Genomic DNA, 27,521 nt, shown 5'->3' with positions numbered 1-27,521 from the left:
ATGTCAGAAAGAAATCACTGGAAGGAACAGTGGTCCAAATAGCAATGTTTCATTAATTAAAAAAATAATAAAATAAAATAACTAGTATATCCTCTTTATCACACTTTTCTACCACCAGCTATTTTTAGATGCTCTTCTATAAATCCATAATAATTCCCAAACCAGTACTCAGTTTAAAAGGGTTTCTATTTCAATACCATTTCAATAAAAGAGTGCCTGCTCTTAAAAAAAAAAAAAAAAAAAAAAAACAGAGAAAAGGGCAGACGAGTCTGGCATGGAAAATAATACACTTTCAAGGTTTCTGCAACAGCCTTGACAAGAAATAACCAAGACCTGAACTCGGGCGACTGAGGTCAGAATGGAGACTATCAGGAAGATGTGATAGATATCATGGGGCAAAATCGCCGGGACTTAGTGGGGCGCTGTGTGCAGAGGAAGAAAGGAAAGGGTCTTGGATATTTTCAAGACATCTGACTGGAGCAGTGTGTGGATCGTGGGGCCCTTGTGCAAGCAAATTAAAACACCAAAGAGGAAGAGGTTAAAAATTAAGGATTAGGTTGTGGTTTTTAAAGTTTTTCAATTCCTTTTCTTTAGGGGAGGGAGCAGATAGCAGAATGGTGGGAGAAAACATTATCTGGCGTTTTAAGTGAAATGTCACGTCAGAAGCTTAATGAAGAAGTGTCTGACGTTTGCTGGAAGGTTGTATAAGGGGAGCCGAGGCCAGGCGTGTGACTGTGGCCATCTAGGCAGATGAAGAGCGTTGGGGAACACCGCCAAATGAAGGAAGAGAACCGGGAAGAAACAATCAGACGATTTAGGGGGAAAATTTTTAAAAAAGAGCCATTTCACAGAAGCCATGCTCGTCAGAAGAAACCCAGGAGGAAACAGGCTCCCACACCATCGCTCCACTCTTTACGTGGAGTTAAAACTTGAGAAGAGAATCACGTTCTCGCGCTGAGAGGACCACTCGGCACTCAGACTGTGTGCAGCTTTTTATTCAGCGGCCCCCAGAAATTTCTCTGAGCACGTCGCCACTGACACAGATGGCAGCTGATAGGCCCAGGCAAAAGTATGGCTCGAATGATCTAGAAAAATTCCATGACACAGATCGTGCTTACCAGATGCCAAACTATTGGTTAAAATGTGAAATCAGAGTAAATTCTGTGGGAGAAACAAACAAAAAATAAATGCAGCCTATTTTCGTCTAAAGTTATATTTTGACAATGTTGAACACATAACTGATCGATTTATCTCTCTTTTTTTCTCTCTCTCTCAATTCTTTTTGTAAAACATCGGTGCCTATAGTCAGTCATCCTGGGTATCATAGGAAGAGTAGAAAAAGCCTGCCCATTTATACTGTTCAAAGCATATTATACGCAGGCAAGTTCAGATGTGGGTTTTGCTCCATATTTACTGGTGCTTAAAATGTACAAAATCAGGCTGTTAAAATGCAAAGACACTGATGGGCCATATGGAAGAGAGTTATCAAGAGTTCTCTAGTAAGACAGGCTGCCAGCCAGATTTTACTTGTTTAAACTGAGGGCTGCCCTCTGCCTTCAAAACTGTTGTTGAACCTGTTGTGAGAAATGGTCGTCTGAGACTTCTGTAATGTATTCAAGGTCAGATTTTATTGTTTAAATAGGACGGGAGGGAAAGAATCAAAAAAGGGGACTGCTTCTCCAAGCCCCTGCTAATGGTTTGCCAGGCCAGACAATAACATTTTAAAACAAAAGTGACATTCTCATTGATCAGAATACCTAGTGTACTATCGCAATAAATTGCCGTTTAATTCCTGTGTCTGCAGGTAGTTGTAGCCACGACCCAAGGAGTTCCACAGAGCATCCTGCCAGCAAGAGTCACAGCGCTCAGTGCAGAGGCTCTGCGTTTGAGCTGGAATGTCCCTGAGAAACCAAACGGTGTCATTAAGGAGTACCAGCTCCGGCAGGTTGGGACAGGTCTCATCTACACTGACACCACTCACAGGAGGCAGCATACGGTCACAGGTAAAAAAAAAAAAAAAAAAAAAAGAAAACCTAGCAGAAGAGTCTGTCATTGTGCTTAGGGGGGCCAAGTATCCCAGGGGTGTGTGTTTGATATATGAGGTCACTTCAAAAGGACGTGTTCTCTTGACATATGGTCAGAGCCTCCTTATCCACGCTAATAGAAGAGCCCACACTGGCAGCAATAAGCCACAACGGCAGATCACTTCAGAAATAATTTCTATTTGGCTTTGATATGCATCATGGGTAGGGTTTTTGCATCAGTATTAACTTTTTCAGACAAACAGTAAGATGCATTTTCATTCCCCAAGGATACGCTCATAGATAATGGGACTAAGATAGCCAAGAATGTACTGGAAGGCAGAGGAAAATCAGCTAGAGGCTAACGTTTATCTACTACGGAGGTAATCAATACACAGAATAGTTGACAGTTGACTGGTTGTGACAACTCATTATTCACATTAATTAATAGCAATTGCATTATTTTATTATAACAATTAGCTTTAGTAGTATAATAGTACAGTATAGTAGTATAGTGTTAGATAATTACTAGTAATGATTGTAGTAATAGTTGACATGTTTTAGCTTGACTGTCACTTCCGAAAAGGAGAGAAGCATTTTCTGACTCACCCAGTCTAGCATACCGTCTCTTATCACCTGTTTTGTTTAAATCACAGACCACTCACTGTCTGATAACTTTTGTGTTTATTGTCTATTTGCCTTCTTATGTCTCCCTGCTCTGCAGTGTAAGCTTCAGGAGAGCAGAGACCTTCTCTACCTGCTAGCACCTACAATAATCCTTGACATGTCAGTAGGTGCTAAATAAATGTTTGAGACAGTAAGTGGACTTAATATGTGCCAACTACTGTCCTAAGTACTCGCCATGTACTGTCCGTTCAATCCTCATCACAAACCTGCAGGGTACAGAGGAACCTTGCCCTGCTTTAAAGAAAAGAGGGAAAAAAAAAAAAACTTGAGATACTAAGTAACCTAGTTCATTATTTAGATCTAATGAATCATCCCAAACAGGTGTGTAAGTTTAGATTATGAGACCACAGAGCAGTGTCTGCAAACTTTTACTTTCTCCCCGTCACCAGCAGCCTTGCTCCAAGGCCCTGCGTGAAGGCTCTCCTTTCAGACCCCACACCTTGCGGGGGCCACTGATACTAGAGACAGCAAATCTCACATAGACATGCAGACAGGCCTGGAAGAGTGTGCCTGATTTTCCCTTAGAGGCGGCACAGGCTGTAAGACACAGGTGGGAAAATAAGTTCATCATGATTTGCTCTGAACTCCACAATTCACTGACATGCAGCAAGCATTCATTGACAGAGTGTCCTGTTTTTCTAAAGTGCCATAAGTCTGCAGAAGGTGCTTCATAAATATTTGTGGACTAGCACATTGCATTCCTTACCTGAAGATCCTGAGGTAAATCTGTGATAATGGAGATGGGAAAAGCCTTCATCAATTCAGATGATCAGTTGTGTCCCTTAATTTCTTATGTCACTTAAAATGAAAATCATCACAAGTAATTGGAATAGCATTGTTTCACATAATAAAACCTTACGTTTATCTGGAGCCGTATAATTTTAAAAATCTATTTGCAATTTGACACATTCGATTCTCATCACATCCCTATAAGATAAGTGAGGGGTGTTTTTTTTTTTGATATTCCCATGAGAAAGGCTTACTCAGAGTGCTGGAAGCATCCACTACCTCTGTCTATAAGAAAAAATGAATACTGTCTCATTCCCCTCCCCACGCCAAAAAAATGTTACCTGCTCACCATGTTCTAAATAGTATACTAAGTGCCCCAAAGTAATTAAAAATATTTGCTGCTCTTCAGAAACCCTCAGTAACAGAAAACAGTGGCAAGTTTAGGAATAACTACAAATACAGTGCAGATGATGCTATGTCAGAACTCTATACAGGACGCAATGGGGAAAATTAAAAGAATGACCTCAAGTGGACAATGCAATATTAATTAAAGACTTTTGAAAGCCAAGTTAAGGCGCATTAAGACTTTGTGCCAGTGAATGTTTCCCAAGAAACTGGGATACAAAGTGAAGACATTTCCTACAGGATCTACCCACTTAGTTGGCTTTGGCTTTTGAACTATCGCTGGCTATACTGGGTCTCATGTTTTAGAAACCAGCATATATGTGCCAACAAACCCAGTTCAATTGTAAGGTTCAAGCCAACAGGATCGATAGCCTCATTAATTATAAAATAATTGCAAATATTTTTTTTTAAAAACTCTTCACCCTACAAGTTCTTCTTTTCATTGTAATTTTAACGGTTATTTTCACAACCAGAGAGAATTTCATTCACATGACTTAATGCCGGAATTCTTTTTTAGTAGAATAAATACTTTAAAGTTTTTTTTAACTTTTTACAAAATTATAAAGTGGAAAGAAGCCTTTAGAATCCACGTGATCCATCCCTCTGTACTGTTTTAGATAAATTGAAAGAGTCCTTCGCTTGGCAATACAGCCCTCAAGAGAAATTTCTTCGTTGAATGAGGAAATAACCCTCATCCAGCAAAACTTGACCAACTACAGAGCCTCTCACATGCCACCCCGATGGGACAGGAACGGTGCAAGTTATTAGATAATCTAACCCCTGCGATCTATGTAGTGTTAGCATATTTTACCTGCCAGGGAAAATTCTGTTCCATGGTTAGCTGACTGACCGAATTCAGTACAGAAGTCGATTAGGATGTGAATGACTGTTTTATTGAGTTCATGGAGTGAGCGAAAATAATCAAATGTATTTCACATTTCATCTCCAATGTTTGATCGAAGAGCTGCCTGAACCTCAGGGGATAAATGGTTTGATTTTCTCATCATTTCCAAAGCATTGGCGTTCCCTAAGTAACCGTGGATCCTAATGAAGCTGTAGCACTAGTCATCCTGGAGCCTGGAAATCTAGGTCCTAAGAAATGACAGACAGGGAAGCGAGCACCTTGCCTCAGCCCCATTGTCTCCATGCTTATTTTTAATTACCTCAAAGCTTTAGAAACATGATCCTGTAAATGCTTTGTGGGAATAGTGGCAAATGCACTCATCATGCGAAATCCATAAATTGCTTATAATCCTCTCAAGATGTTAAAAAAAGCATTAAGTAATTGAAGACAGGAAGTCCTCAGTTAATTATTTAGAGGTGTTATCAATGCTTTAAGCAAACTGAAGCGTTTTCTGCTATCTCACTGAGCCGAATACCGTGGGGACGAGGGAGCAGCAGCCACCGCCTTCTCATATTCGCTAATGCAAACAGCGCATGGCAGCTTGTCAATAAAAGACCTTTTCATATCACTTATTACGAAACATGGCCACCAGCCTGCACAGAACAATTGGGATGTCGGTTACGGCATTGTTTCACTTCGGGTTACCGCCGCTGACTACGTGGGCCTCCTAATTTCAGCACTGGGGTGGAGGAGAGGGGAAAGGGATTAACTGAATAATTAGGGCCACTGAGAACACAATGAATTAATCATATCCTCCTTAGCAGCAAATATATTAAGGGCTTATGTGTCTCTTAACGCTAGGGGAAATGTTTTTAAAACCATTCATTAAAAGTTGCTCAGCATTGCATTTCACTTAAAAGAGGAGACCTACCAGCATTACGTTAGCAAGGAAAGGATACTTTGCCTTCTGAATCCATCCTCTTCGAAGCTCATGAGAACTTCCTGTGCTAAAATGGCATAACCCCTAACAATGTGCTCTTAATGGACTAAAACAGCCTCCCCATCACTTTTGGGAAAAAGAGAACATATTTAACCATCGATATCACAAAATGTAGAAATTCTTTACGAAGGAGTTTGACATTTAGGTAACTCTACTGTAGTAGCCTACATTCTGCTGTCATGGCGTTTATTATACTTTGTCACACTATCCTTTTCTCTTGTCTCTGTTCCTCAACAACTAGGCCAGAGACAGTAGCTTCCTGTTAGCCATTTTATCACGGATACTATGACAGGTACCGATCACAGTACTTAACACAGATTAAGTGTTCAAAAATATTTGTCAAATGAATCGTAAACTAGTATCTAAATGACTACATTCCATTTCGATTGGATATAAAAACCACACTGTCAGACACATCTAAATTTCAGGCAGGGTGAGCTACAGAATATGCAGGGCCCAGTGAAAAACGAAAATGTGGGGCCCCTTTGTTCAAAAAAAAAAAAAAAAAAACATTAAGAATTTCTAGTCTGAAAACAGAGGATTGAATCAAGCATGGGGTCCTTCTGAACATAAGACCTTGGATGAGAACACAGGTCACGTGCCCATGAAACCAGCTCTGATCTCTGGCAGTCTGGATTGATCGGCGGTGTATTTCTGGAGTTGACACACACAGGAAGAAAACTGAGATGACAATCATGTCCTCAGAACACTTCCAGAAGTTTCTTCTGTCGTTAGTTTGCAGTCTCTGGACTGTGTTTCCCCCATCTGCTCCCTGACTGCTGACCACCAGACAGACCTGTGAAAATAGCTGTGGCAATTCATTTTATTTTTATTTCTCCTAGGAAAACCTTGCACCTGACTACATGCAAAAAAACAAAACAAAACAAAACATCAATCACTGTTTCTTCCGTCCTTTAAACATTCTTATGGATACAGTATTATAGCCAACAAGTTAGAGTCCACAGCTGCTTGGACACTAATATTTATAGAAAAAAAAAATTGCCCCCTGAAATCGCAGGTATCCCAAGGCTCTTTGCCTGGGCAATCACTACTTCAGTTTTGTGCCTACAGTTCTCTGAGTCTTGTTCTTCCTGGGTTGCATGTCCTTGTTGTCCAGCGTTTGAGTGACACCAGACTTTGGTGCCACCTGATGCCACATTTTGATTGTAGAGAAGAAAACCCTGCATAAAAATGTAGGTAAAAGCCGCTTCAGTCTAGTACAACACCAGACTCAGAGAGGAAAAATTATTAAAATAGGGTTACAAAACTCAAAGGCAAGGATCTTTCCTTGGACGTCTTAATAGTAGGCTTCATATTGACCTATATTTGGAAAGAGAGTCTGCTGAAGAAGCGACTCACCTAGGAAAGCTGCTTGGGATGAATCTGATCACGAAGATATTAGAGAAGGAGGCCTAAGCTGTGGCCTACAGTTTTATATAAGTTACGGAATTAAGATATATGTATATATATAATTATGCAAGTTTATATATTCTATATGTAAAATATCCTAAATATTGAATTATTCAAATAAGCTTGCACAAGTAGTCAGAAGTGAAAGTCATGACAATGTTTCCCAGGCATTTCCAGTGCAAGAGCCCCTTTGCTTTGCTGTTTCGACGTCCAGCTCATAGAAGACAGCAACCAAACTCATACTTTAAAGTATTGGTATAAGAAGCGGACAGCATCAGTGGCTACTCACTGCTGACAAAACACTGTCTTGACCAAGTGGAGTGCCGAGCCGCTGAGGCCATGATGGACAGCACTATCCAGAAAAGAGACTGTAGCTTGTGAGCTCCTGAAATTCTTCTCACATTTTGTAAAACAATTCATAATTTAAGTGCACCTTAGTTGTCTCTGAAGTAATTCCCTGGTGTCTTGTGTGACAGTTTTGAACATGCAGATTTTCACAGAGATCGATCTAAAGTTTCAAATCCTGATACGGTTCTACCCATCGCAGCCAAGGCTGCCAGTGGATGTTGGGATTTCCTGGGAGTCTCCACGAGCAGAGATACTCGGAGGGGGATCAGTTAGTGCGATCCACGGTGGATGAGGGCAAGCGAAAGTGCTTCCCAGGAGCATGTGTGTGTGAGTCAGGTGGGCTGGGCCAAACATACAATTCGGGTGAACTGGTGCTGAGACTGGTTACTTATCCACAGCTTGTACAACACTTGCTAACATAACAAGACCATTTTTAGCTTAACCCAGATCTCTCAGCATGTGAGCTAATCACCAACCACGTTGATTGAGGAACTTGTGGAATTACATATTCTTTAGGACTATTTGGTAATTCTTTAGCATGTAACAGATGACACCGTAGGATGACTGGATGCGTGCTTTGAAGAAGCACTGTCATAAATTACAGCGGACAAACTGCCTTTTCCTGACTATCTGGAGATTCAAAATTAGAAACAAGCTGTTCTTTATGGAGGACATCAAACGTAACTTCCATCGGCATAAGTTTTGTCTTCCAAATCATATTTTTATAATCCATAGACAGACTTTTTGTGGTTTCTTTTTAACACACATTTATTCTCGAAAGTAATGTGACTTAAAGGTGTAATTGTAATGAGTTTGGTTACAGTATGCCTCTCCTCTTTAAAAAAGAACATGATTCCCTATAGGGGATTCAGGGAATTTGCAGACAATAATCTTCCCTATGCTGCAGCGTTAGATACTTAGCTTGTCTCCATGCATTTGCCTTTCTCCGTTCCACAGCTGCGATTTCCCACTTTTTTAATTCGATGCTGAGCACTTGAATGATGTTTTCATTTCTCCTTCTGCTCTCTAGACTCCAGGATTAAGTTACAGTCAGAACGGTTCCTTTGAGACGTCTCTTTATTTCCTTCTTCTCATCCTGATCAATTCATGAGTACTTTTCAATTGATGTGCCCTTTTCATTGCCTGTTGCTAATATTTCACATATATCTCATTTTAAGGACTACCAATAGAGACTTACTTAAAATGACAGCAAATTCCAGTTGAAATGTGTTGATTTTATTGAGTTTTACAGAGTCATATATATGAAAGGTCATCTAGTTCATGTAAATCATCTATGCCTAATGGCAGTCGATGCTTTTATAACAGAGCATTTGAATCAGCCTATTAGTAATCCACTCCTCTAAAGCATGAAAAATACAGGGCCTAGAAAATAGAATGTAGAAAACGGGATTCTAATATTGCCTTCCCTCAGGTGAGTCTGTAGCCTAATTAAGCAAGTCTACACTACCATGCCCACAGTTTACAGATAGGGAAACTGAGGCACCTGGAGGTCAGACAACTTGCCCGTGGTCATAGTTACTAGATGGGAAGTCTTTGAACCCAAATAGTCTAACGTCAGCCTGCTCTCGTGACATGCAGCACTGACATGCAGATTGTGGTAGTAGTCCATAGGGAACTACTTAAATATGTATTCCCACTTGGATTTTTCATATTCCTGGAAGTTTTCCCTGGGCTTTGAGCTACCTAAGTAAGTATTTTCCTTCTAAGGCTCAGAAGCCTGACCTAATTGCTCAGCCCAGTCCTTCAGATTTCTTCCCGGGCCTCACCCTCTCTTATCTCTGTGGTCATAGGTGGGTTCTTCCAACTCTCCAGGCCTTGGCTCCCTTACCTCTAAAACCAGCAGATAATAGCAGTAGCTCATGGGTTAGTGAGGGCCTCCACTGTGTTAATGCACAGGAAATCCACAGAAGGTCTCCAAAAAGTAAATACTCAGTAAACTCTAGCTAAAATGTTGTTTATGTAATCAACTAGCCAACTTCTTGAAAATAACTACATTTCTTGTAAAAAATATTTAATTACTATATGGAGTACTGTGAAAAGAGGGGTAAAAATCAACAATGGCAAAACCTCTGAGTTGTTTTTATTGTTGAGGTATCATTGGCATATAACATCTGAATTTCGGATGTGCAACACGATTTGATATTTGTATACCTTGCTAAGTGATCACCACAATAAGTCAGTTACCATCTGTCACCATACAAAGTTAAAAATTTTTTCTGGTCTTGAAAACTTTGAAAATTTACTCTCTTAGCATCTTTCAGATATACAATATTAATGACTCTAGTCACCGTGTGATGTACATAACATTTCCATGACTTATCTTATAACTAGAAGTTTGTTCTTCTTGACCCTTTCACCCGTTTTGCCCCTCGCCCCTCCCCTCTGGCAACCACCAATCTGTTTTCTGTATCCACGAGTTTCGTTTCATTTACTCACTTACTTTGTTTCTTAGGTTCCACATATAAGTGAAATCATATGATATTTGCATTTCTCTGACTTATTCCACTTAGCAAAATACCCTCAAGGTCCGTCTGTGTTGTCACATGGCAAGATTTCATTCCTTTTTATGTCCAAATAACAGTCCATTGTATATAGGCCCCACATCTTTACCCATGCACTCATTGATGAACACATAGGTTGTTTACACATTTGGGCTATTGTAAATACTGCCGCAGTGAATACAAGGGTATGTGTACCTTTTTGAATTAGTGTTTTCATTTTCTTAAGAAGTACAAGTAGAATTGATGGATTATATAGTGGTTCTATTTTTACTTTTTTGAGAAACCTCTGTACAGTTTTCCACGGTGGCTATACCAATGTACATTACCACCAACCGTGCACAAGGGTTCTCTCTTATCCACATCCTCACCAGCAATTGTTATTGCTTGGTTTTTTTTGGTTTGTTTGTTTGTTTGTTTGTTTTTTAATAATGGCCATTTCAACTGATGTGAGGTGATATCTCACTGTGGTTTTAATTTGTATTTCTCTGATGACTAGGGGTGTTGAATACCTTTTCATGTGCTGATAGACATCTGTGTGTCCTCTTTGGATAAATGTTTATTCAGATCTTCTGACCATCTTTTAATTGAATTGCACTGTTTTTCTTATTGACTTGCATGAGTTCTTTATTCATGTACTTTAGATTTTAACACCTTATTAGGTATATATTTAGCAAATATCTTCTCCTGTTTATTAGAGTACCTTTTCATTTTTTTGATGGTTTTGTTTGCTGTGCATAGTCTTTTAGTGTGGTGTCATCCTATTTATTTATTTTTGCTTTTGGAGGCAGATCCAAGAAATCATGTCCAAGACTGTTGTCAAGAAGCTTATTGCCTGTGTTTTCTTCTAGAAATTTTTGGTTTGGGATCTTATGTTCAAGTCACTTATCCATTTTGAGTTGCTTTTTGTGTGTAGTGTAAGGCAGTGTCCAGTTTCATTCTTTTGCATGTGACTGTCTGGTTTTGCCAACATCATTTATTGAAGAGACTGTCCTTTTCTCATTGTGTATTTTTGGCCCCTTTGTCTTAAATTAACTGACCATATATGTGTGGTCAATTAATATGTATTTGTGGTTAATTATATATTTCTGAGCTCTCTATTCTGTTAAATCGATCTATGTGTTTGTTTTTATGTCAATACCGTAATATTTTGAATACTAAAACTTTGCAATATAGTTTGAAATCTGGGTATGTGATGTCCTCCAGTTTTGATATTCTTTCTCAAGATTGTTTCGGCTATTTAGAATCTTGTATGGCTTCACGTACATTTTAGAATTTTTTGTTCTACTTCGTGTGAAAAATGTCATTAGAATTTCGATAGGGATAGCATTGAATCCTAGCTGGCTTTTGGTTTTATGGACATTTTAACAATATTAATTCTTCCAATCCACAGGCATGAAATATCTTTTTATTTATCTGTGTCTTCAATTCCTTTCATTAATGTCTTTTAGTTTTTAGTAAATGAGTCTTTTACCTCCTCAGTTAAATTCATTTCTACGTATTTTATTCTTTTTGATGCAATTTTAAATGGGATTATTTTCTTAATTTCTCTATCTGACCGTTCATTTTAGTGTCTAAGCCAGAATCAAATGCACACTCCTCGATTCAGGTGAAGTCAAATCTAAACAAAGCACAAAGCCTAATAGTGGCCAACAGACTGATTTCTCCCAGGGAGGAAAAAAAAAAAAAATGGTTATAAAAAGTATGAATGGAGTCAGGAAAGTAAATATAGCAGATATGAATTTGCATGACACAAGCTGATAAATGCCAGCTGAAATGAGCATGCGCATTTCTACTTTTCACTTCAGTTGGCTCTTTAAATTGGCCCGCATTTCAGAGGCAGAAACAGCTCTTGAGAACAAACTACCTATAGATTACACTAACTCTGCCATCCCTTCCCTCCACTGAGGTCTCACGCCTCCCACTCTCATCTGATGTCTTTGAACTTCCCTGACTTCCTGACCTGTGCTATCTAATTCAAGGCTCAGTTCTACGTCCCATGCTTCAGTCTGGTATTCCAGTGGCTTTAAGAGATATACATCCCTCCACCAGCGCTGGCCCCCTCCTCTGTGAGGCCATCCCACCCAATCCTACTTAAACGCCTGCACGAATTTCTTTGGCACATCTTTCTCAGTTTATCAAAAACCCCGAAGGGCTCACTGTTCCATTGCTGCACCCTCTCTGAGTATGTCTTCTGGTGTTCTGGGCTGTATATGAAACGGATGCACCGAATTCACTTCAGAAAGATTTTTGTAAAGAAAGAATAATTTATCTTTTTATATACATGAATTTTCTTTGGAGCTACTATCCTCCTTGCACATACCCCCAATCTTCTAATCAACTTTAACACACTTCTGTGATGACAGGTTTTCTAAGACCTGTCTTAAAATATACTTCAAGAGTCAGTGCATGTCTGAAATCAGACCAGACAAGAGAATTGAGGCTTTTTCTTTTTAGTCAGACCATTCCAGAGAAAAATCAAATATTGCTTCATTTTTACCAGCCTTACTTAAGTCTGACATTCAGTAAACAAACAAACAAACAAACAAAAAAACAAAACTAGAAAATACTTGTTTACAAATTGTATTAATTTTTGTTGTTATGTAATGGTTTTCTGCAACTAGAGGAAAATCTCAGTGAATAGATGCTATGGACAGAGATAAGGATGGAATTATGGGGAAGGACCTGTTTTGTCAAATCACACTTGTGCTGGTTATTGTTCCTATCATAGCTTCGCAGCCCTAACACCTTTACGGGGCACTTGGGTGGGCTCGATCATCTTTAAACAATACTTAACAGACATTGAACACCTAAAATAGGCATTATTGGGGAAAAATGATTTTTAAAAAAACCCTCAAGATACCGTTCTTACTCTCAAACTGCTTACATTCCAAGTGAGACAGTAAGATAGATAAAATGGTATTACAAGGGTCAAGGCCCCCTTTTTCGGTAGTGGCGGTAAATGGGGACACCATCGGGCTAAGTTAAATCAGCTTGCCGATGCAGGCTCTGACCTTCATTCTTGGATGTTTCCTTCCGTTTCCTTTGAGCTCTGTATTTTATAATCTTCAGCATTTTTCCATAAGCTTTTATCAAACATACATGGCTTGGATATGGCTTAGATCTTTCATCATATTCCTCATCTATAAATCAGGTAAATATCAAAATTGTGTAAATCCTCCATAGCAACCAAATGGAAGATTACAATCAAATAAGTATCTGCATCTTTTCATTAAACTGATAAGGAAAATGCAAAGAGAGGACTTTGAAGCTGCGTGCAGGAGCGGTTCCAGCTGCGGACGCGGCTGCTTCAGCGAGAACCCAGACCACGGCTCCACTTCTCAGTGATCCGCTTAATTAATTGTTTTCTGTCATTCCACAAGCACCTACTCTGTGACCGTCACTCTTCGATGGAAAGAGTGGTGGGCAGACCAAAGTTCTTGTTCTTTTAGAGCTTGTGTCACAGTGGCGGGGGGAACAAACCGTAAATAAACAGATGCATAATAAAGCATCAAATGATGTTGAAAGCTAGGGGAGAAGAAAAGTAATCTGAGGGGATAAAATGTGCTGGGTGTAACGTGTAGATAGAGTGTTCAAAACCTTTAAAGATGAAGTATTTTAGCAGAAATGTGTGTGAAGTGACAGAGTGACACATGGATGTCTGGAGTCAGAGTCACCCCATCAAAAGAACAAAATATGTGGAAACGTCGTTCAAAACTCATGAAAAGTTAGTATAGTAATCACTAGATCAATGTTATAACCGAGCCCAATTATTTGACATATAGACCAAGTTCTGTTAAAAAAAAAAAAAAAAAAATATTTGACATATAGACCAAGTTCTGTTAAAAAAAAAAAAAAAAAAAGCTTTGGCATTATTTGAGTTTTCCCAAGAATGCAGGCAAGAAATGTTAGCTTCAATATACTCCTTGTTAAATGCTGCTGAGTCTTAAACTTACTTCTGCTAAAGTATCGTTCTAAGTAGCACACTCCATCTTGTCCACGGCCTTAGAAGCTGGATTCTTTGAGTCCCCATTTTACAGATCAGTAGGTCAAAGCAAAGAGAAGCTAAGTAGCTTGCCCAAGGTCACCAGCCAGGGAGTGAAATCTAATAACCGAGAAATTCTATTGTAAACGGTTGTCATTTTTTCCCCCCGAGAGCTTATTGAGCACTTACTGTGCTGCATTATATTCTGAATAAAAAACAATAAGCACTATCCTCCCATGCAATTATGTTTCATCTACGTGTAAAGACAAAACCAACAGACCCCCAAAAAACTACAGAAGTGTGAGATGGCAAATGTGGGCGCATATGGCGAAGAAGCGCAAAGTTGGAAAAGGGGGCGTTAGTGGGTATTACTATTCGCTGAATATGGCTTGGGGCTACCGAACACCGAATCTATCATTCTTCTTATTTTTTCCAACCCTGTTCATTTAAGAAGCAGTTGCTGAAAGTGGGCTGGTTAGCCTGGAGAAGAGAACGCTCGGGGGGGATTTGAGAACTGTCGACAAATATTTAGAGAACTGTCATGTGGAAAAGAAATTAGATTTGTTCTATGTGTCCCTAGGGGTGGAAGTGATAGAAAGAGTTCACCACTATGTAACGAAGGACTTTCAAACGAAACAAGTTTAGAGCTCTTGGAGATGGAACGGGCTCTTTGGGAGACGGGGTGCTCCGATGGCCAGGCAGGACAGCCTCTTCAGTGACATCTCATGCAGGGGAATCAAAAGAAGGATGGGTGTGTGAATTACATGAATTTTAAGATATCTTCTAAGGCTGAAAATGTATTATTTTATCAATAATAAATGAAATTTCTATTAATACCGCCCTGCTTATGAAGTTCATATCTTCACGAAAGGGTGTTTTCTGCTCCTAAAATTTTTGGATATCATATTTACAGCTCTGCATGTTACTTCCGGTGCTTAATTGATAATAAATAATCCTCTCAAGATGAACTTTATTTCTTGTTTGCTCTTTCTAGGTCTCCAGCCATACACCAACTACAGCTTCACACTTACAGCTTGTACATCTGCTGGATGCACTTCCAGTGAGCCTTTTCTAGGTCAGACACTGCAGGCAGCACCTCGAGGTAATTAAAAAATACCCATGATCTGGGAGAAGATGTTTTCATATGACGTTTTTAACTAAACTCTTTAAGCTCTTTTATAACAGGGAAGGAGGACTAAAGTCGATAGGTCAGAAATAAAATAATATTCTAAGTTTCCATTCTTCAGGTTTGGTTAAACTATAAGCCTCCCAAGGTGAAGTTTGCTTTCAATCCATTAACCTTTTAGATTTGGTGTTATATATAAAACATGATTATTATTATATACTCGGATATGAAATTCCTCAAAAAATCAGAAGTTAAATATTTCTGGATATATTGTATTTGTTAGGAAATATATTACATATATTTCACATATATTCCTTAACATATAACAAGCACCATGCCCACTGCTGAAGGTGACTCAAACATTCACTGCCCTCCAGACTTTACAATCAAGTAGACAGGTACAACAGGTACTCAACCCTATATGAAGGGAGAGCATCTGAAAGTGATATTAAGAGAAAAACAAATGACAGAATGCTCAGGTTAATCTGAGGAGGGAACAGTTACAGCCCATCACAGACATCTAGTTGGATTTCATGGGCAGACGACTTCTGAGATGGAGCATGAGGAATAAGGATTTTGACAAATGAACAACGGAGGTAATGTACAATCAAACATGTCTCGAGGGAGAGTAAAGTGGGACCATCACCTTAGAAGGCAAACTAACGATAGCTGTTAAATTTAAAGTGTTAATTCCTCATGACACAGCAGTTTCATTTTCATTATCTATGCCAGAAAATAACTTTTCCACAGCTGCACATGGAGGCATTTACCAGGATGTTTATTGAACCATATTTTGTTTGGTTGGTAAGTGGCAAAGTGTCAGAAGCATTCTTAACATCCATAAGAAGGGGAATTGCTAAATATATTCAAGTATATTCACATTCCGGAATTCCATGCATCAGTTTAAAAACATGAGATAATCTGTACATATAAAGAAGAAGTTATAGAAGCACACTAACGTGTGGTATTTTATGTATAAAAGAGGTAAATAGAAGATGGTATTCATTTCTATAGGTAAATAAATGCATAGGAAAAATGCTGGGAGCGTAAACACACCGCACCGATACCAATGGTTACCTGTGGGTTGGGGACTTGGATGGGTTGTGTCATTCACTTTTAGGAGAAAAATATGCTCAGAAGCTTGGGCTAGTGACCAATTATTTTGTTATTCTTTATTATCTACCTGTTTTCCATGTGAAGAAATAGAGGCGTAAATAAGTTTCTAAACAGAAATTCAATGTTAACTACCATCATGGAGTCAGGTACTGCTCGTCCATTACTCTTTTAATGAAAGGGATTGTTGTACCTCAGAATATTAAACCTGAACTTCCTACCAGTAAATGGGGAATAAAATGGAAAATTCCACATATGGGGCATATGGCTCCTCACCAGGAGTTCACTAATGATGTTTTCTATATAAAGAATGCTTCATGTCAGAAAGCTTAGTGTTCCTTTGAAAGGAAGAAACCAGCAGTGGATTTTTTGGAAAGGTAAACTATCAAATGGATACTTTGATGATAATGGATAATTTCTAAAGGATGTACTAGCCACTTTTGGCTGAAACTCAAGCCTGATAAAGTAACAGGGTCTCTTGCTCATGTTTACTCATCGAATTCATATATTTAAATTCTTAGACAATATGTGTCTATTTTCCCACAAACGTAAAATCGAAAGGGGCTCACATTTCTCTGAGCTCTTGAAAGGACTCAGATTTCATGACTTAAAAATTATAGCTTTCAATAGTGCAGGGAGCGTGAGATGAGAAATGCTCTCTTTAATTTTCTTTTTTAGTTTTATGCACCTATCCTTTAACGCAAACAACTGTTCAAAGGAGTAATAAACTAAATGGACTTTCCTCCTCAGACGAAACATGGATTTAGAATCCATTTTCTAGCTGCCTGAGTGCCATGGCGAATAACTTATACGTGGAATAAAGGTGGTCTGCGTGTTTAACTTGAGTTGCAAGGAAACAAACAGCAGTAACATGAGGCTCCATTGTACTGTAAAGTAGAAACAAACATTGTTTTAAATGAACAACCCAAACATAGCTAATCATAAAATGCCTATTTGAGTGAATCGGACACAGTGTGATGGTCTAACATTTGAGCGTCTTAAGTAGATATAGAGAAAAATAAAACGAGTGTTTATTTGTAGCCACCCTGAGCTTTTTTCATTTCCCTCTCATTTTTAATCTTAAAAAAAAAAAAAAAAAGTTAATGCGTATTATGACTTCACTGTTAACTTGGACACAATTTTCTACAGTTTTATCCTTAGAAAATTGTATACCCTTAAGTAGGGAAGAGTTTGAATTGGATGGTCACTCTTTTTAGAATTCCTGCCATACCAGCGGATTCTAATTCATTTCAGGGTTCAGTCATGCAAAACTATGGGCGTGCTTCTCCTTAGCATCGATAGTGTGGGAACAAAATAAAGGAAAAGAAGACACGTCTTTCTGTTCTGGTCCAGATTCCTCCCTCTTGCCCTTCTTTTAACTGTCGAGGTTCCTTTAGATTCTCCCACAGCCTTTTACACTTGTAACTCAACAGTTTTCCTTGAAAGTCTCAAGTACTGGCTTTAATTCCTAATCAAGGCTGAGAACTAGCAAATTCTACAGCTCTCACAAAGACTACACTCATGGATTTAAAGCCTCTGTGTACAGTGGTGTACGAGACGTTTATTTTTTGGTTATACTGAGGTTTGCATATACTTCGACCTCGGTATGTCAATGCTTAAAATCTCTACCCACTTTCGAACTTGCTTTTCTTCCTTGTTCTCTCTCTCTCAGGAACCAGCATTCACCTAATCACCGAAACCCAAAACTTGTCATTCTTATTGCTTCTATTTTCATCAGATTGTAGTATGCAATTCTTCATAAAATCTTATGAATTTTAACTCATAAGGATCGTTTTTAGCTGTTCTCCCTTTCCATCTCTTCTGCCATTGCCTTAGTTCAGAGCCCTGTAACTTCTCCTGATTTTCCTAGTCTTCCTGACTCAAGTCATTTTTTCCTTTTCTCATATCCCCATCCCAATTCATGTCCCCCCTTTTGTCAAAATAGGCGTATCTCTCGCAATCGTCAACTCCATAAAATACCACTTCCTTCCAGGAAAAAAAAAATTCTTCAAGTTACAGCAAAATAGACCCCTCAAGTTTTAACTTCTGCCAGTCCATCAAGTCTTTTGTGCTTCCCCACATACCATACCACATACCACTGGCCATGCCAAGGTACCGGTGGCTTCACCTGGGGCACAAACCCAGGACCTTCTGCATGTAAAGCAGACGTGCTAGCCACTACACTGTGGAGCCACCCCGACATCTTCCATTTATGGTAGTCATGATGTCAAGAGACCCACCAAAGTTTCCTCTGGCCTTGCTTTCTTCTCCAGCTCTGCTGGTTTACCTATTCTTCCCCTCCCACCCTCCTTTCTAAGTGGTTTCCCTTGGAACTATCCATTTCTTTTCCTTGAACTGCCTTAACTCTGCCCTTCTATTGTGTAGAAAAGGTTTTCTGAAGCCGCCTGGGACTCGGGCTCAGAGAGAGGGACAGATTCTCCATCTGGGACCCATTAAGACATCTCACCAAAGGTAGTCTTATTCTAGCAAAGATTTCTCGCAGCTGCCAAGATAACACTGTCTCCATTTCATTGTACAAGTAGAAACACAGCCCTTGGTTTCCACATTTCAGTTTCATCTTATAAATCAAACCAGTGGACACTGTGTTATTACCAGCGTGGACAGAGCTTTCACCAGCCTGTACAAATGTGAAACTCAACTTTTACCGAAAACATAATGCAAACCCCAAATGTCGCTTCATGTTATTTCATTGGGCTCTATTGATGGTTCAAACTGGAAAGTAAGCCGTAGCCTTTCTCATCTTCTTGGTGGTTTTTAATATATCCTTCAGGGTAAGAAAGATGTGACTGCAGGAAGCAGATTGTGAATAAACCTTTATACTTTTCTTAAATCAACAAGTTAATAGCATGTTTAAGTCAGAACTTCAATTAGTCGGCTGAGTCAACTGGGAGCTGTTGGCAGAGAAACCTGGAAAAAAAATGTGTACTGTGATTTGTGGATTTGTCCAAGTATCTACTATAAAGTGAGCTTTCAGAACAAAATGAACCAGTTCCTTTTCAGGAACAGGTTGTTCCTTAGAAAATCAGTAAGTTTGAGCCATTTTGAAATCCATCTTGATTTTTTTTTCAGGAGGCTGCTAAACAAATTGAATTTGAATTTCCTAAAAGATTTTTAAGTATCAGGATCTTACTCTTTACTGAGTAACTTACACAGGAGAAACAGTCAAACAAAAACTACTCGTTAAGGGAACCTAATATTGAAGTGAGTTTTTAAAAGCTGAAGAAGAGAGTTGCAGTGCGCATTCGGAGCACACCTAGATGACACCATGAAATGGCGGCTTTGAACTCCCTCGTCATTAGGTTGCCCATCAACATGTTTGTATATCTGTAAGAATACTTGAACGTTTGCCCTTGAATTACAGTTATTTGTGTACATATTTTATCTTTTATACAGAGAGGTAAACTCCTGGAAAGAATGAGCCACATCTCAGTCATCTTCGCATTCTCTGGCACTGCCTAGATTGCTTAACATAGTAATTCACAGGAGCTCTATTTATAATAAATTTATTCAGTCAACATGTATTAGGCATCGTGCTATCCATAAAGATTGACAAATAAGAGAGAAGATCCCTCCCCTATGGAGCTAACTTTATAATGAAGCGGGAGAAAGAAGTAGACCGTACAGTCATAACAACATATAAAGAATGATAGTATCAAAGAAAGATGATTGTGATGTTACAAATGTTAACGGGGAAATAGAAAAGGGCATATGATAGAAACTAGGTTGGGATCACATTGTAGGGTTAAGGTTAGAGTTAGAGAAGGGTGGTCAAATAAGGCCTCCCTGATTGGGGAATATTTACCCAGGTCACTGAACACTAAGAATAAAGTGCAAAACTCTCATGGTGTCACAAGCAAAAGTGTCCCAAGCAGAGAGAAAGAACGTGAAGCATTCTGGGGGTACAAAGGAGTCTGTTGTGGCTGGAGCTTCATGAACAATGGAGAGAATGGTGTCAGGTAGCCCAGAACCAGAAAAATGTAGGACCACACAGGTTATCATAAGGAATTGAAATTATATGAATAATTTCAACAAGGGTGTATACTTCATAAAGATTGCACTGCCATGTAATATAAAATTTTTATAAACATTAAAATGAAATAGAGAAGGACAAGATTTAAAACATGGAGACTGGTTTAGAGGCTGTGACAGGAGTCTATGAAAGAGAAAAGAAATGTGTCTTAGATCAGGAGCGGGGGCAATAAAGATATAGAGAATGATATACATTTGGAGTAGAATGCAGGACCTGACGATAGATTACATTTAGGGATGAGACAAGTGAAAGTGTCAAGAATAATTGTTTTGCCCAAGAAAATGGATAGATGAACAATATTGGGAGATGAATAGATTGCAGACATGGAAACCAAGAGTTCCATTTTGGACATTTTAAGTTTTCGATAAATAATTAGTCATCCAATTGGAGGTGTCAGGTAGACAGATTCATGAGTCTGTAGCTCAGGAGAGAGTTTTAGTGTAGTGATTGGTATTTGGGAGTGTTCAGCATGTAGGTGATGTTTAAAATGGAAACTAAATGGAGGTCACTTAGAAAGTGAGTTTCGGAAAAGAAGAGGAGAGGAGGGGAAGGAGACGAGATGGCCTGGGTCTCTGAGGCAGTCCATACATTTGAGGTTCGGGGGCGGTGAGGAGCCAGTAAATGGGCCTGGAAGAAGGAGCTGAGAGAGGGAGGGGTGGGGTACAGTACATGGTGTCAGGCAAAGGGAAAAGCGTGCTTGGGTGTTGAACTGGATAATTCAGGTAAATCCCAGATTATGATGACTTGCATGTGTTCTAGGTAAATAGTCGCTGAAGTTTTAAATCCCTGGATAGTCTTTCAGGCCTGATTACACTCAGAGTAACAGTCACGATGGAGAAATTTTCCACCACTGCCTGATTGACATTCACTTTCTGAAGGCGATTCAAAAGTAAAATAAAGCAATAAAAACATATATTTACACCCAATTATGCATTTCACCTGCAAAGTAAATAAAATATATTTTTGTTGCTCACCACGAGATATTTTTATCAACGAACTATCATAGTCTGCGAGGTGATGGTTTGACTTTAGATGAGGTGTTTATTTTATCCTAACAATAAAACCTTACTGCGTTATTCTTGCCAGGAGTTTGGGTGACACCTCAACACATTATCATCAATTCTACAGCGGTGGAATTATGCTGGAGTCCCCCAGAAGAGCCCAATGGCCTCATTTCTCAGTATCGATTGAGCCGTGATGGAAACTTGGTTTTCCTGGCTGGTGCAGAGGAGCATTGTTTCACTGATAAAAACTTGGAGCCCAACAGCAGGTAAACTAAAAGCAAACTACCAACCACACAGTTAGATATTTAGATTGTTCAGGATTGAAAAAGAGTGTATCTCCAATGGAAACAATATTAAATTAATGGATTAATTAATTCCCTCATTTATTAGCCATTTCATAGCTGACGAAATCTGTCAGTGATTCAAGTGCTAACTCATTACGTTAGTCTTCAGAGTAGACAAAATTCCTTAAAAGAAAAAAATGGAAATATATGTAGAGAGAGACTTTTACATGAAATAAAAGAATGAAAAATTTTAAATATATAAAATATTAAAAAGTATTAAATTAAAAGATTATCTACAGAAACATATTTCTCAGCTGGCAATAAAAGAAATTTAAAGAGTTTTGTTACACGTCAGCTACCTTTTCTTCTGGTGTAATGTTTTCTCTACTCATTACGCTGTGTATAGACATGAGTGATTTTAAGGAAAAAAGTTCCACATATTTGCAATTCATTTCCATTCGCTTCTCAGTAGAGACGAAATATGTCTTAGGTCAACAGATGTTTTATTGCAGAGGGCAAAGATCAATTTAGTTTTATTGTGGAGAACTGCAGATCAATTTAGAAACATCTTACTCGAAACATATTTCCTTGAACTCTTAACTCACTTAAAAATGGAGAAGATTAATTTGAATCCTCCACAATCCACAAACACATTCCAGGACTTTCCTGAAATCTCTGAAGAAAGCAATGAATTACTAGAAGGTTAAAAATAAAGTTGGGAGGGGCACAGAGTGGTGGTGAAGAAATAATGCTTCTGGTGCTAGAAAATCCACCGAGTCTGTGGAGATGTTTCTAAACAGGGAGCGAGGAATTTGCAAGTTGACCCAAACTTAGGACTCAGCAATAGATAGAAAGCCCAGCAATCATTGTTCAGTTCACTTGTGCACTGCCTTATTACATTTTTTTTTCTTTTTTCTTTTTTTTTTTTTGATATAGCTACATTTACAAGTTGGAAGCCACCACGGGAGGTGGCAGCAGTTCTAGTGATGAATATATTGTACAAACACCTGTATCGACACCAGAAGAAATCCAGCCTCCGTATAATGTCACAGTAATTGGGCCTTATTCCATATTTGTAGCTTGGACCACACCAGGTAAAGAAATAAAATGTGTGTGTGTGTGTGTGTGTGTGTGTTTAAAACATTTTACGGGAAAATAATTAGAAAATTGGAAACAAGAATAGAAATGTGAATTTGGTAAATCACAAGGAATTAACCTGTTTCCTGGACAAATATAAACAAAATAATCCAAAACACACTCCTGAATGTATGTATGCATAAATATGTACATACATAGGTATAGATATAGATGTAGACTTGATGATAAAGACACATAGATACACAGATATAGACTCTTCTATCAAAGCAATATTTTCTTTCAAGTACCAGAGCCTAAAAATCTGTCTTCTTATTCATATATATCAGAGGTAAGTCATACAGGTCTGAATCACCTTGAATATTCATGTTTCTGGGACCCCATGCATTGAATCATCATATGATTCCCTCTATATTATGCAGTGAATGGGGGATCCAGGAAGACGATAGCCTACCTCCCCCTTGGGATGGAACTAGTTACGGTAGCTGAATTACGCCTCTCCAAGCTGTATAGCCTTCATTCAGCCAGTTAGTCCCTAGCAGGTTGCTTTTGTGCTTTAGTGTATTGTTATATTGTGATGTAAGCACCATCCTCGGGTAAAAACTGACAGCATTAACACTGTGGCATAGGAATGGGGGAGCAAAGTCGGCTTCCTCTGTCTTTTAGCATAAGGTACATGGAGAGGTTTTATTTCAGTAAAATTTAAAACTGATTAAGGTGTTAAATGCACGTCAAAGATAATGTGAATTTATTTTTAATATCTAGTCTGAAGATGAAATTGAAGCGTGAAATTAAAACAAACCCCTATGGTCCCCATAAGTTTAGCCACAGTTCAACATGGAACTAAAAATAATTGGTTCGCAGGTATTTGCCTGTCACTGGGCCCATTCCATGAAATCATCAGCGAAGGCATATTTTTCATTGAATTGAACAGTTATCTTAGTCAACACGGGTAATATAGTCATAAAGATCACATAAAGGCCTACTGTATATTAAAAAAAAAACAACCTTAAATTCTTATAAACTAATCTCTGTCCAATGTCATAATCTAAAACAAAGACAAAAGGACCTTTTTCTGGTCAAATTCACAGAAGAAAATCTAAGAGCTTTATAAGCAAATAACAATGTAAATTGCTCTAAGATATTAAATATAAATGATTTCATTCGCCTTTGTTTTAAAATAAATATGCGACATATTAAGTTAAACAAAACGTGAAGGAATAATCAATAGTGGTGGCTTGTGTCCTTAAGTGCTGTAACCCTTATCTAAGTTTGACGACCAAAAATAGTCTTGAACTCTGTTCTTAATTTCAGTGGATAGAAACACAAATCGCCTGCAGTGGAAAATGCGCAAACTTACCTATCCCTTTATAAACTGATTTCTCCTTTCACGGAACAGCACTGGTTTTCTTCGTTGGCATTTTTATAGCGCTGTGGTGCTTTTGCGCCACAAAGAAAAGTAAGGCAGAAGAGAGCTGGTTTAAGACCAAATTCAGCCTCTTGACTGGAGACTTCTCAGATTCAGAGCAGGGTGTTTGCCCATCCAACAATGAGGGAAAGTCTAGGATGATAAAGTTGATGATTTCTTAGCCGTGTGATGGGGAAGTTTCATAGTTTATCAAGTTATCTGTCATTTTAACATTATTACACACATAAATAGCCATCACTAAACTGAAGACTTCACACAGAGTAAGGATTTGGAAAATATTTCTTTCATGGTGACTAAGGTAGGAAGAATGAGACAGCCAGGGTTCATATCCCAGTAGTGACACGTATTAGGTGACCTTAAACAAGTTGGGTTTTTCTCTATGAGTCTCAGTTACATCCATCTGTGAAATGGAGAGGCTAATAGTACCTACGTGTAAGGTTGTTGTAAAGATTAACTGAGATCATTTCTATAATTAGCATTATCTGCTTTAGAATATTCTATAGATAGTGATGGTTATTTTCAGGTCATTATTTTTGCCTTTAAATATTCATTATTTTAGCCTTTAATTATTCATTATTTTAAATGTATTTGCTCCGACATTTGTTAGATCCCAAGGCCCCCATTTTCAAAATGATAAAAGTGTGTATTACAGGATTCTGTTAGTAAATTTTTAAGACTTCTTTCAAATTTCCCAGCATTTTTTCATTTTTCTCCTTTGAGTTCGACATCGTATTTTTATGTCTAATGTATAATGTTTCATTTAGAAAGGATCATTGTGAAATAAAACACAACTTTTGTTGTTTTACTATAACCTTAACTCTGTCTACCTCAAGCTTTATAAAAATTGTTCATTCTAGCCCAGCCTAGGGGATATTGTAGAAATGCTTTACCCACTAACTCTGACCATATAACCAATGGTTAATAAATCTATAATATCCAGACCTGTCAATCTTTTAGTTTCAGATGCACAAAATCTATTACAGAAACCCTGTAACATATAGAAAGATTAAAATCTTAAATTAAATTTTTTTTCTGGTGCCTAGAAGGATTTTGAACTCAGTAAACAGGCAGATGATTTTGACTTGTGTATAATCTACAGTTGATTTTATTGGAAAGTACCTCATGCTGTGTTTTGATTTGGATAATAAAAACATTTTTCTGTTCCTGAATAGTCCCAAATATATCTTTTAAACAGAAAGAAAACAAACCTGTTGTAACCAGAGGTTGTTTATTTGCTCACAATCGAGAGCTTTCGAGCTTTCTCGGTATTCGTCATAGCTCCCTGCTATTACATCACAGGCATGGCTGAAAAACAGGCCAATAGTCCATACCTGTAGTTTCCAAACCTGAACAAACGTTAAAATGACCTGGAAAGCTTGGACAAAGACAAAGTCTCAACCCCGAGTCTGCTGAGTAAGAATCTCCTGGGAGGGAAGCAAGGAGTCTAGATGTTTTCTAAAGCTCCCCCAGGTGATTTTGATGTGCTCCAAATTTAGAAACCATGGATCACCCACCCCAAGCAAAAGTGGTCAATTACAATAATATGCATCAATAGTACTTGTCTATATTTGCCATCTGTTAAATTCCTATGGGCCGAACACTTTGATTAGCACTTTCCCTGCTGTATCTCTTAGTTCATTCTTATGTAAACCCTCGGAGACAAATAATATTATCACCATATTAAGATCAGATATGTGAATCTCTAAGAAGTAATACAGTATCCTCAAGGTCACACAACAGAGCTAGTATCCACATTCAGGTCTGCTCCTGATAGCAATTCCTTCCTGTCTTTAGCTTAACTCCTAAATCCAAATCAAACTTTCTACTTATTGTGCAAACTCTCGGATTTATGAGGGAGTGACTATGCTTTTTGAAATAGTAACCTGGAAACAGACCTAGGTATTGATGAACACCAAATTATTGTAGAAATAAATGTTTGCTGATGGGCATGTAAGACCAGAAGAATGAGTTGTGGAAAATGGAGAGTCCCTGATGGGAAAATATCTACCTGGCAATCATTCCGTCCTGGGGCTTGAAGGAACAAGGAACCAGGAGCCTTTATGGACCCATCTGAAAATCCAGAATGAATAGACACGACTTAACAAAACTAGAGTCCAGGTGAAGAAAGATTTTAATCAGATGGAAGAAGGAAAGAAACATTTCTCAAATTATCTCCAAAAACAGAGATTATTCAAAGACTATTTTAAAGCATGGTAGACATTCTCATACCTCCCAGGTAAACCTTGGTTCACTTTATCTCATTATTACCTGAACAATGTCAATAGTATTATCAAAACACTCTAAGCTCTAGAAAATCAAGATTTTAACTCATTTGTATATCATTTATTCCTCCATATCAGACGGTATGCAAACACCGTATCTTTATAAAATGTTTGCTTAATTAATTAATAGAGAAACAAAGCGGTAAGCTTCTAAAATATATCATTCAGGCAACTATAAATAAATTTTGAGCTTTCTGCTACTTAAAATTATTCAAACACTTGATTTTTTTATAGAAGCCCATCCCTCCCTCCACCTACCTCAACCCTACACACACGCACACATACACATATGTAAGTTCCTTCTTTAAAGACAAACAGGACAAATACACTTATTTTCCAAAGACTATATGTTGTCTTGTGGATGCGTCATTTCTTTCCCCTATCTCAGAAAAGGAAATGCTGGTTTCTGTGTGGAATACTCTCCCCCTGTTTAGTTTCCCTATTGGTCTTGAACAGTTGCACAAATGTCTTTGAACGTCCTGTTTCTCATCTAGGAAAGGGGATCTTAAAGGCCTGATTTTCATCACTGTTATGTGACGCCAGTGAGAGAACATTGTAAAACGTTTCACCAGCACTGGATAGATGCTGGCCGTTATTCAGGTCTACAGACAATGTAAACCAGCTTAGATTATTCCCAATCATTTCTCCTCACCTTTCACCAGCTCTGAACCTTGGGTCAGGACTTCAACATTCATATGAAAGAGAGCAGAGGATATATATGTTACCTAAATGGGTGAAAAATTTTAGAAAATGAAGAAGCAAAATCTTCATGGAACATAAATGGTTTATTCAGAACAAGAATGGAGCTAGATAGCCCTGCTGTTTGAGAACCTAAACATTCAAAATTATTTAAACTCTGAAGGTAATTAATGAGCCTTTCCAATTTATCAAGGCGATGACTATATTTCGAACTATCCTAGCCCTTAATCATGTTCTAATTAAAAATGTTGTTGCATTGAACACACACTTTTTCTCACTAAAGATGGTGAGTTATTTAGGCTTAATGCATAGTATCGAAATACTGATGCTTTTCCTTTCGCATTTATCTCTGAGTCCATTAAAGAAAAGAATTGGCAACAATTCTTCTGAGAAATCATTTTGATTAATACTGCTTAGGAATGTAAATGTTTTTTATTAATCAAGTTTTGATTAAAGAAGAGCTAGCCATAATATGGCTTATCTATAGATA

General features: G+C 38.2%; 1 protein-coding gene across 1 annotated transcript in view; it reads left to right on the top strand.

The window, feature by feature from the left end:
- USH2A (usherin) overlaps positions 1 to 27,521 on the top strand; it is a gene marked incomplete at its 3' end in the record, with an annotated part of 612,524 nt that overhangs the window by 498,261 nt on the left and 86,742 nt on the right. Inside the window, 5 exon segments of the mRNA XM_011366141.1 lie at positions 595 to 617; positions 1,805 to 2,003; positions 14,943 to 15,050; positions 21,325 to 21,508; positions 22,463 to 22,620. Coding sequence (XP_011364443.1) covers positions 595 to 617; positions 1,805 to 2,003; positions 14,943 to 15,050; positions 21,325 to 21,508; positions 22,463 to 22,620 — 672 coding nt within the window.

This window comes from Pteropus vampyrus, unplaced genomic scaffold (genome assembly GCF_000151845.1).
Source record: "Pteropus vampyrus isolate Shadow unplaced genomic scaffold, Pvam_2.0 Scaffold121, whole genome shotgun sequence".
Lineage (NCBI taxonomy): Eukaryota > Metazoa > Chordata > Mammalia > Chiroptera > Pteropodidae > Pteropus > Pteropus vampyrus.
Note: the sequence above shows the minus strand (reverse complement) of the source record. Positions and strands in the feature narration are given on the sequence as shown.